Source organism: Aegilops tauschii, chromosome 5 (assembly GCF_002575655.3).
Source record: "Aegilops tauschii subsp. strangulata cultivar AL8/78 chromosome 5, Aet v6.0, whole genome shotgun sequence".
Classification (NCBI taxonomy): Eukaryota; Viridiplantae; Streptophyta; class Magnoliopsida; order Poales; family Poaceae; genus Aegilops; species Aegilops tauschii.
Genome location: NC_053039.3, coordinates 459,899,142 through 459,911,273, shown reverse-complemented (window position 1 = coordinate 459,911,273; position 12,132 = coordinate 459,899,142). Strand labels below are relative to the sequence as shown.

At 45.6% G+C, this 12,132-nt stretch overlaps 1 protein-coding gene across 1 annotated transcript; it reads right to left on the bottom strand.

The window, feature by feature from the left end:
• Positions 1-353: 353 nt before the first annotated feature.
• Positions 354-4,171, bottom strand: LOC109755331 (uncharacterized). The gene is made up of 2 exons (XM_020314247.4): positions 1,932-4,171; positions 354-983 (listed from the first exon to the last, which is right to left on the bottom strand). Exon 1 carries the CDS (start codon positions 3,838-3,840, stop codon positions 2,239-2,241), a length of 1,602 nt encoding a protein of 533 aa, XP_020169836.1. The 5' UTR covers positions 3,841-4,171; the 3' UTR covers positions 354-983; positions 1,932-2,238.
• Between the last annotated feature and the right edge of the window lie 7,961 nt (positions 4,172-12,132).

Sequence of the window (12,132 nt, the reverse complement as noted above, 5' to 3'; positions counted from 1 at the left end):
TTGTCACCGTACTTTGTGAGCCGTGCTGTCGTCATGTTGTAGCGATTTTTCCTGAGAACGATGAACTACCATCTGTTTTCCTATTAATCTTCAGATCTTCTCGAATGTTTTATGTTTACAGAGGTACTGCCACATCTTAGCTTTTGCAGATGAATTGATATGCGTCTTTGGTTGGCTGACCAAACATGGTAACACTGTCAACTAAACCAGACCGCGTTCAGAAAATAGTTGAGTGCGGTATTTGAAACATGGCGTGAAGCCGTGAACCATCTGCACACCTGAACTTGAGTTTGAATCTTGAATTTCGGAACTGTTGAGCGGGAAAAGCTTTGGATTTCTATTGGATGTTCAATAGAAAAGCCATAATAGCATACATACTTCATAGTTCAGAATATTCATAGGATGTGCAAGACAATCATAAGTACCATTCTAAATGACATGCTCGGCCTTTGGCTTTTGGATCAGACCTGGAAATCACGAGCACCCACATGCTCCCAAGAAACTACAGAACATCCAACATATAAATCTTTTTTTTGTTCATATGATGTACTCTGGCTCCAGATTTTATGGCAAAGCATCCAAAAGACGAACCAAGCATCCAAATTTTCTGACACCCGAGACAAAGAACTGCAGACCAACAAAGGCCGAGCTCCAAAAGCTAAACTCTAACCAGACAAGAACAAATCTACTACTCCAGTAGATACCCTATTACAAGGTCCCACCAGGGTCACAATCTGAGTGACAAATTGCATGTTCATGTATATGAAAATAGAGCAATGTGAAGCAGGGAAGAACATGTTGCTTTGTTGACACATTTAAGTTGCTGGCAGGGAAGAACATGTTGCTTTGTTGACACATGTGAGTTCATCCCTGCAGTGCGAAGTCACCGCCCCCAACGGCATACTACAGTCATAGTTGGCGGCAGAAGCAACGACAAGAACGACGATGAAGCACGCGGACCAGGAGGGGAGATGGAGATGGACCTGCAAGATGGATGATGATGAATGTCTTTTGGTTTCCATTAAATATATAGCAGGAGAACACTTGTAATGCTAGCTTGTAGCCAGTCATGGTGGCGGAGTTTACGGGCATTAACTGACTGCTAAATTTTCCTGTAGACTGCAAACTAATTCATGATGAGCTACTCCAGCTAGTCCAAGATTATATTAGGAGATAATCATGACAAGTAATTACTATCTCCATTCATAAATACACAACATTCTAGAAGGCGTTTAGTCAAAGTTATCTTTAGACCATCATTATATCATAAATACATGGTCATTTTCATTGGTCATACTATTGCTAGATTTATGATAAATGTTATCATATTTTTATGCTTTATGTCGTTAGTACAAACAATACTGATCACACCATGATACAAACTTCTAGCAGTAATTGAAAATATTATACCACTGTATTACTTCTCAGCAACGACATATAATCATATGGAAGAAAAGATCCAAACTAACCACTTGATTAACAGAAATGCCATATTTCTAACAAACCAAGATTGAATATCGCATCATAAACACTGTCATTCTTCAACAACAGAAATGCCATATTTCTAACAAACCAAGATTAAATATCGTATCATAAACACTGTCATTCTTCAACAACAAAAATGCCATATTTCTAACAAACCAAGATTGAATATCGTATCATAAACACTGCCATTCTTCAACAACAGAAATGCCATATTTCTAACAAACCAAGATTAAATATCGCATCATAAACACTGCCATTCTTGCTTCTTCATGATGCAACACAAAAGTAAATTTGGACAGCAGGGACAATCAGTAGAAAAACTAAAATAGCATAGATACTTCACAGTTCAGAATAATCACAGAGTGTTCAAGACATAAGCATCATCCGACATGACATGCTCTACTAGTGGTACTAATAAATAACAGGAATCAAGATAAGGATCAGACCTGGAAATCCTGAGCATCCACATGCTGAGTACTCCCAAAAAAGTACAACCATCCAACACATATATCAATTTTTTTCATATGAAGTACTCTGGCTCCAGGTTTTAGGGCAACACATCCAGAAGATGCACCAATGATCCCAGTTCTCCGAGACTAGCCAACCAAGAGCTAGCACAGCCAGATAATCCTTCTCGCTACAGACCACAAATGCCGAGCTCCAGAAGCCAAACGCTCATCAGAGGAGAGCAAATCTACATCCTGTTACTGATCCCACCAGGATCACATTCGAGCGTGAGAACCATTCGCCTATTTAGTGACCTCCACTACTGCACCACCCCGCATCAGCGGGGAGCCAGACGGTGGAGTCCTGCAAGATATGTACGATGGTTTCTGCAGACAGTGTCTCGTTGAGCACCTTTATTGCCTGGATAAACATCTCTGCTTCAAGCAACTCCTTTGGAGGTTGGTTCTCCAGTCGCGCACGTTTAACCTCACTCTTTATTCCTATAATGTCACGAGAACTATTTGCGGAAGAGATTGTTGATCCACTGGGTACCCTACGCTTGCTCCTCTTACGTGTCCACTTCTGTCGATTGACCTGCTGAAACTGCTGCTTCACATGCCTCACTCCATGCTTGTGTGCATCAGCCTGCCCAGGCTCCACCAGGGCAGCTTCCATGCTGTCCCTCTTGCCCACGCTCGCATCACCATTCAGAACTATGGATCCACTGGGTACACTACACTTGTTACAGTTACAGGTCTGCTTCTGTTGATTGCCCTGCTGAAACTGCTGCTTCACATGCTTCACTCCATGCTTGTGCATATCAGCGTGCCCAGGCTCTGCCAGGGCAGCCTCCAAGCTGTTCCTCTTGCCCACGCTTGCATCATTATTCAGCACCATGGTCAGCGGTGAGCTCTCTACCACCATGGATTGCTGCTGAACTTGAAGAACTGCCACAGCTTCATCCCCCGCCATGGATTGCTGTTGAACTTGAACAGCTGCTGCAGCTTCATCCCCCACCATGGATTGCTGTTGAACTTGAACACCTGCTGCAGCTTCATCCCCAGACTCCACCGGTTTGGACAGGTTGTTGACCACCTGCGGCTGCTGCTCCCGGAAGAATCTCGTAATCTTCTTGGGTCTCGTAAACTCCAACCGGATTCTTTCCGTCACTTTGTCGACTACCTGCGGTAAGATTCTGTCAAGATGCACCCGAGCGAGTCTTTCCATCCTGTCCTTCAACCCGAACACCTCTGGATGCTTTGCCCAAATGAGTCTCAGGAGATACAACCCAAAGTATGAATTTTTATCATCCCTCTTTGGCAATTCAAGAATCTCATTCTGTACTAGGTCCCAGATCAGCTCACCCCAGTCGACGTTATGCGCCAACTCCGCCTTCACCTCCCGCATCGCAGCCGACACATTCGACGGCAACATGTCCCTGCCCTGGAACTGCGGGAGGATCCAGATTTCCATGAACTGCAAGGCGGCGGAGGTAACCGTGGAAGAGCTCCTTGTGCTCCTCGTCCTGCGCCGTGGAGGGAGCACTTTGTGCTCCGCCGTGGCTTGGAGGGCTGCCGCGCTGAGGAAGGACTCGCGGTCGACACTGACGCGGACCCCCCAGAGGTAGGCGTAGCCGCGGCAGTTCTCCCGGTGGTAGGAGGCGACCAGATCGGAGACGAGGTCGTGCCGGGGGACACCGTCCGGGAGCTGGAGCCGCGCGAAATCGAGGAGGCCGAGGTGGCGGAGGGCGGCCTCCGTGTCGTGGTCGTCGGGCCAGCCCTGGAGAGAGGCTGGCGGTTGGTAGATGTTGTACTGGCCGGCGTGGACCTCCCCGGACCTGCCGCCGGCGCTGACCACGGACGGCGCTGCGGTGGGGCTCTTCTCGAACCTGCCGCCGGCGCTGACCATGGGCGGCACTGCCTATAGGATCCTTTCGGCGGTGGTCTTGGGTGTTGGGGCGAGATTGGCTGGGGATTTGGGGGAGTTCTTGCCTGTGCTGCCTGCTCGGATAGGGGGCGGGTCGTTGGCGGGGGAGAGAGAGGGGCAAGGCGTGGGCTTCGGCAACCGCCCGCGCTGTGCTGTGCTGTGCTGCTGAGGATGGGGACGGCGGGGGCGGGGGCGCCGGCGGCGGCGACGGCGGCTGCGGAGATGGATGAGGGAGAGACGAAGGGGCCGTGGGCAATGGGCAAGGAGGTCTCTCACGTCTCCCTTATTTCACCAATCTTCCATTTTTTATTTGCCATTAAAAATTTACTAATGAATTATTCAATTTATTTAATTCTTTACAATCGTGTTTTGATATTTTAAATTTTTGCTTACATATTCATAAATGTTCAAACAGCAATTATCCCAGTCATATTTCAAACACTTTCAGCAACGTTTCATGCAAAATTTAATTGCTTATTTCTATTCAGTTTGAGAAACTTTTCATACGTGTACTACATTTTTATAAAAATAATATAAGAATATAATTCAAAATACCTATATGCATTTTAATTATTTTATTAATCTTCCAATCAATTACAGAAACGTTTCGTAAACATTTCAAACAAATTTTAATTATTTCAACACAAATTTTTATAATTATCTGATGGCGGGCGGACGGAGCTTCGGCGTCGTCCATGGCCGACCCCACTATAGTTGCCCTGATTCAGATCTGGACAACTTGGCAGTGGTGATACAGACCTGGTCGGGCGGGTGATGGTGGCTGCACATTGTACTACAATGACCTCCCGCGGTTCCACGATGACGGAGGTCACTGAAAGGTCTTCGGAGAGAGTTCATCTTCAGACCCGGTGGTTGACTTTGGTGATGAGATGCAAACTATGGATGAAGACTTGACGCAGAGGGAGGGTTGTGCAGCAATGATGATACTTCACATGTAGATGCAGGGATAGCGAAAAGTGGTGCCGACAACACATGTGTGCCCTCGATGGTGGTGATGCGTGCACCTGGTCTCGAGCTCCGGGGTGAAAACCTAGGTCTGACCCGAGTTGGTTGTACTTGGCAGTGACGACATTTTTTTACGTTGTTACCTTATTGAGGCGTTGCTTGGATATGCTCAGGCTGATTTTTCAGGGTGAAAACCAAGATTCTGGCTTTGATGGTTGGATCTAGTGACGACAATGCATGAGCGTCGCTTCCTTCCTGAAGGCATTGTTGTTGGAAAACTTTGTCATCGATGTGATGTCATGAGATGGTTGGTGAGGATATGTCATTGCTATAGTTTGCCGACTGCGAATCTGATCGCTTAGACCCCCCCCCCCTCGCTTACATAGTTTTGAATTTATATGACTACTAGGCATTAGTGTGTGTATTGGTATTGGATGTGTGCATCTTCGTTATGCAGAGGCCGGGTGTGGGCTCATTGTGTTTGTATCCTCTTGATGATCCATTTTGAGCTAATAAAATCCACCCTTTGTCGAAAAAAGCAAGCTCATGAGAGAGAGGTGAGTGAGCTTAAGAAGGAGAATGAGGAAGTGAACCTGCAGAAAAGAAGCCTATTGATGATGTGAGTAAACTATTTGATTGGCAAGAGAGGCACGTACATGAGATGCACCAATAGAAGAGATGAAACGAGAATAGTGAGATGTGGACGAAGGAAGAGCTCTAGAGGGCAAACATGAAGATTGACAAGGGCATGCGGCAACAGAATATTAACTACAAGGAACTAAGGAGCACTTAGATCTCTCAAACACGTGAGGCATTATGGGAATCTAAAGGAGGAGAGGGATGATATCAAACATGATATAGATTTGCTTTAAGGAGGAGATGAAGAAGAGAGAATTCACCATTGCTAACCTGCTAAAAGTTGGGATATGGGAGTAAGGACAAGCTTTTCAAGATCAAGGCCATCTGAGATGAATTAACTTTATCGATCCAATAGTTTTTTTTTTTGAAATGTATGAATCCAATAGTTAGCTATGTTAAGTAGTATTTGGCCTGAGAACTACATAGTTGGTCTGGGAACCTAGTGATACTGCTTGTATAATTTGAAAATGATGATGCTAGTTGTATATTCTGCAAACCTGGTTATGTTAGTGGTAATTGTCTAAGCTCGTAGACTGTTATATTAAGTGTTGACTACCATGTTAAGTAATGAACCAGTTAATGTACTATGGGTAATGAAGCCAGGATGATGCTATGTTTGATCTTGTGATGTTGATGCTTACATGGGGCAAGAAGCAAATCTTCCAAGGGGACATACGTAAATAGCTCAATGATTTGATCATGTCCCTTCCCCTCAGATCAGTGGTGAATCTAAAAGGAAAATGGAGGGTGGGATCAAAGATTATGCCGAGAAAACTAAACGTTCTTTCAAAGGAAAATCAGTTATCTCCCAATCATTTTATGCAAATATACTAAAATTTCCACAGATTACTACTGAAAACATGTAGCATATACTAGATTTTTTTGTATTTTTGAAAAATATCATTTTTTGAACAAAATTTTGAATCTGTTTTGCAAAAATATGCTCTCATTTGTTGTATAGAGGGGATTGTGTCAGAAATCCAATTTGGCTCCCGGAAGCACGTGCTCCTGCGTGCAAAAAATGATTTTTGAAATGTCAAAAAAACCCAACAATTTTTTTATGTATTCATAGTCACATCCAAATGCTACCTACAAAGTTTTAGGCAAAAAGGCTAAACATTTTGGCCTGTGCAAAAAAAAAACAAATCAAAATACCAAATCGAAACACCAAATGTTACCCCAAAATGTCAACCTAAATTTGTTTTTTTCACCGACGAAACACTATAGCTTCGTTTCACATGAAAATTGTCAAGCATGCTTGCGACACTAACACGAACATCCACAAAAAATTCAGAATGTTTTGAAAACATTTTATCACTTTTTTTGAGTTACTGTTCATCCAGCAACAAATGTTCCCGGGGGGCAAAATGCCTCCCCCGGATTGTGTTCTCCATGGGGGTAGTGTTGGATTCATAAACAGTGGGGGGGGGGGGGGGGGCGTATTTGAACTGCTTGCAAACCAACTGTGCAAAGTCTTCTTTATCTTCATTCCTACAAATAATCAAACAAGACGCAAATTAGTTTGTGATAACCAGAACCAACTAGTAGCTACTGACTAGAACTTCACCCGCAAAAAAGCTATTGACTAGAACTAAACTAGCTAAAGCGTACACCATATAAATGATTGACATTTGACGACACAAAAGCACACTGCAGCACAGGAGTAAACAAGCAACAAAAAAAAACAAGAAAGAAGAAAATGGAGAGAGAAGAAGAAATCTGCCAGCGTGCAGGGGATCCTCGGCTGCCTGGGCGATGGGCGACAGCTAGGCGGTGAAGGACCTGGCAAGCACTGAAGGGCCTGGGCGACGAGCTGCCATTTTCTCCGTGCTGGCATCCTCGGTGGGCGGCGATCTCGGAGCCTCGGATAGTATGGTAGGTCTGCGTTGTGTGTCGCCACCATGCCGGTCTCCGGACGCCGCCACCGAACTGGTCCGGCGACTAGGTCGCGGAGAGAGCATGCCGGCTGCCTCCATGCCTCGCTAGTCGCTACACAACTCGCGCGCATGAGGGAGAGCTCCTAGTCTGCGCTTCGAGCGCTGGTTGCCGTACCGGCGCTCAAGGTGCTTGCGTCGCTCGATTGGTTGCTACAAGATCGATCCTCGCTCGCTCGGCTCCGCTATATTTTATCGTTTAACCCTGTTGACCGTGGACTTCTCAATTTTTTTAAATCGAATTTGGGGAAAAGTTCATCAATTTTGGGAAAAATCATCGAATTTGAAAAAAAATCATCTAATTTTAAAAAGTTCATTAATTTTGAAAAGAGTTCATCAAATTTGAAAAAAATTATCAATTTTGGAAAAAGTTCATTAAAAATGTTTTAAAAGGTTCACAAATTTTGAAAACAATTCATCAATTTGGGAAAAAAGTTCACGGGTTTTTGAAAAAAGTTTGTCGATGAAGAAAAAGTTTATCAATTTAAAATTGTGCATTTAAGAAAAATAAAAAAAGAAAAATAAAAGGAACAGAAAAAAGAAAAAGAAAAAGAAACGTGAACCGGAGAAAGAATAAAAGAACAAAAGAAGTTACTATGCATAAGTCTGCGATGTCCCTAGTGGTTAGCGTGGCGCGCTGTGAGAGTACATGTCTCGAGTTTGATATGTCACCAACGGACCATTTTTGCACTTTCAACGGATATAAGAAAAATGCAAAATGGGCCGACCCAGGTCGCGGCTGAGGTGTGTACTATATAGTGTGTATACCATATTACGGTAAAGTTGTGCGTATGTTTTTTTAATCTTCTTCATAAACGAAATACATTATTTCAGTTACACTATGTGTAAATTATAGTAGAATGCGAAAATTGCATTATTATATGATTAGTCTTTGCATATTTCAGAAAATGCAATTTCAGTTTAAATTGTGTGCAAGTTTTGAATTTTTTTTTTCTTTTTTCATTCTCTTTCTTCTTAAAGAGTTTCATTTTTTCTTAGAAAACTTCATTATCTAGATTTAGAATATTTTTTTTCTGAAAGGGTAATACCAATGCCACGAATTCATTCTTCCATAGAAAACTTATTTTTATTGTTTATTTTATTTTAGTTTTCACTATTCAAAAAATTCTTATTTTGAATTTGTTTTAGTTTATATTCCATTTTCTTTCTTTTTCAAGGATAATACCAATTCCACTAATTCACCCCTTCTTTTTGTGAAAATTCCACTATTATATGCTTATTCTTGCATATTATAAAAATACACAATTTTTGTGTAAATTATGTGAAAATTTATACATTGTTTGATTTAGATTATTATATTTCTTCATAAAGGGTAATATAAATGCCACTAATTTATTCTTTGTCGTGAAACATCATATTTCTATTTTGTATTGGTGTTTATTTCATTTTTTCTTCTTAAAGGGTAGTACCATTGTCACTTATTTATTCATATTTATAGATCTTTAATATCTTGATTTTTTAGTTTTTTTAATTTTTCTTTCTTCTTTAATGGTAATACCGCCACTAATTCCATACAGATGCTTATGCTTTTTCTGATTAAATATTGATGCTTACGATTTTTTGTCATTGCACACTACGACCGGTGTTAAAATAATAGTTGTAAGAAAACTGGTGAGTAGTTGGCTCATATTTGCACTGCATGTGATGTACTATTTATCTCTCTTCTATATGAGCTACATCATTGGGGATGTGTCGCATTGCCTCCACATATGCATACATACATACATACATACAGACATATATACGTGGACGGAGTGTATATATATGCAGTTTTATACGGAGCAGCCATCCGCGTGTATGCATGCGCCTGTAGACGGCAATGAAGCTAATGTACGAGTTGCTTAGGCATGGACGGGGCAACAGCATACATGAGAGTCATCTTTGCATGCATCAGCGGCTGTGTAAAAGCAAAAAAGTGACTGACCGTAATATTATATTCAGTCGATTGAAATCTAGCCGCTCCCAATCGGAAGACAGCGAAAAGTTCGCCAACCAAACGCGTCGAAGGTATTTGCTATCAAATTATTTCTTCTTCTTCTTCTTCGTTGAAGAGTCCACGGTGAACGCAGGTCGGCCCAACACCGGACCGGAGCAGTAGTCGCTCGTAAGCAGTCGCCGGAAGTCGGCCCTGCGGACGGTGGCGTGCGGCGGCCGACGGTGCCTTTAATTTTGTAGTTTCCTGGCAGCTAAAGACTGGCCGCGACCCATTCGTTTCAAAACGACTGATCCACTCCACATCAGACATCAACAAGCAAGCAATCATCTGACGAGGTCAAGAGACCAACAGTGGCTCAACTGCTCAAGGACGCCCTCGTATAAATGGACTTGGGAAGCACATGGCAATTACTGCTTCGCCGGAGGTCGGCCCTGCGTGTGTGGAGTTGTAAACTTCTTCACCGCCCAACCAACCAACCAACCGGGCTCCCATGTTCAGATGTACTACGCTCGAAGCGAGGTTCGGCCCACCTAAATGACTACTCGTGCAACTACTCTATATATATAGCTGGATTCCAATGCCGGTCCCTCTACGTACGTCAGGGGCGTGTTTGGTTGCCAGCATCGAGCCCAACCAGGCCCGTGCGGGATGTGTGTGGGCTGTTTGGTCGTGTGTTTTTACTATTGGACCTGCATCACACGAAACTTAAAGCAGCTCTGGGCCTGGCTTATTGGAAACCCACGAATCGGCAGTTTCTCCAGGGCCAGGCCCGAGCGGTGCACGTGGGCGGCTGCACGCGCACGGCCACGCTCGAGAAGCCGCGTTGCTTCCCGAAGCGCCGGCAGTTATTAGCCTCACCGCCCCTCACCGCTCCCTCTCCCCACTCTTCCCCACTCTCCCAACTCTCACCGGCGGCGGTGGATCGGAGCAGAGGAAGAACACCACCGGACTCCATCACCGGCGGCGGCGGATCGGAGCAGAGGAAGAAGACCACCGGGCTCCATCAATGGCGGTAAGCACTTCTATCTCTTCAACCTGCACGCTAGATTCGATCCATGGCGATAGATTCGATCGACGGCGGAGGGGAATGGGGAATATGTAGATAAGCATAGGGGTAGTTCATACTAGTTCATACGAGTTCATACATGCAAGATCGGAATGCAGAAGGGGAATTGGGGGATTGGGGGATAGGGGGTGGACAACGGACACCGGCTGACCGCGGCAGCCGTCACCGGCGTGCGGAGCGGCTGGCCGAGTCGCTGGCCTTCATCTTCTTCTTCATCGCCGTGCGGGCCGGCGGGTCGTCGTCGTCGTCCTCGGCGGAGTCGAGGTCGATCTGCCAGGAACGACGGCCTGGCTCCGGCGCCCTTGCTGGCATCTGCACCGCTTCTTCTTCCTCCTCCTTAGACTCCCCGCCGATGACCGCCGGCGGCGCGATAGCCGTCTCCCAGTACACTGCGGCACGGCGGTCATTAGGAGCCCAGTAGGTCTTGTACTTGCACCACTTCTTCCTCTGTTTAGGGTCGACGGAGACGGCCTGATTCATGGCCCAGCGAATGATGTCAACTGCCATCGCGCCCTTCGCTGGGTCAGGAATCAGCGTCTTCAGCTCTTCTTTACCGGCCTTCATGAGCACTGCATTTGATTCGTTCTGCATCTCAGGCATGGAGCTGAAGTTCGAGCACACCTCCATGGTGTTCTCGAACTTGGTCCGGTCACCAGCCGTCCACCCGAGGAAGAAGGCCCTCCAGCCAATACCCCAAGGGAAGGGGTTGGCCTTGGAGCTGGAGCTAGAGCTCATGGCGATGGGGAGGAGGAAGGTTGACAGTGAGAGAAGAGAGGGGGTGGGTAAGTAGTGGTGGGCAGGGTGAGTAAATATAGGAGGGATGGAGAGGAGGAGGAGAGTGACAGTCATGCCGTTGTAACTACAAGCTCTTCAATTAGCCATGAACTCGGTGTTGTGCGTGACTCCATGAATTGTGTGCAGATCAAGGGGAGCAATGAGATGGGCACGGAGGTTGACAACAAGGGCAAGTAGCCCCTTCACCCAATGCCCGACGAGGTTGTGCTGCCGCCCACCACCGAGGAAGACCCGAAGACGCCTGAGGATAGCGACGACGAGGGCATGGAGGAGCCCCCAGCAACAAGCGCCGCAACTATGACCACTACCATCAGGAGGATGGCCCAACTCACTTCTGCAAGGTCATCCTTGCACCGAAGCTTGAGTGCATCCCCATGCCCCTGGACTTCACCAAGCACTTCGTCGCGGTGCCAACGGAGTTCAAGCTCAGGAACAACACCGGCTGCTCCTGGAAGGTGACGGTCAAGCTGATGAACGGCAGGGTGACCCTGGATCAGGGTTGGGCCACCTACGCAGCCGTTCATCAGATCAAGATCGGCTACATGGTGACGTTCAAGCTCCTCACTCCCGACACCCTCAAGGTCATCATCTTCGACGACGATGGCGTTGAGGTCGTCAACAAGTGCGGGAAACACGACGAAGCCTTCGCCGCCAAGAAGTAGAGCCGGGCCACCTCTTTCCAGCGTACTATCTGAATTATGCTAGTTTATGGTTTATGAGTTGAACTGTTATGAAGTGTGGTACTACTTATATCTGAATTATGCTAGTTCATGCTCTGTTTATACTCTGTTGTGCTTATGATGTGTGCTGCCGAAGTGTGGTGGTAACCTCACCAACTAGCCAAAGAGGTTACCACACACCAGGCGTTGCATACAACCAAACACCATGCCTTGTGTTTATCCACTAACATGCAGGCA

Excerpts from the sequence above, each read along its gene's own strand:
- LOC109755331 (XM_020314247.4), bottom strand. The coding sequence starts at position 3,840 with ATGGTCAGCGCCGGCGGCAGGTTCGAGAAGAGCCCCACCGCAGCGCCG.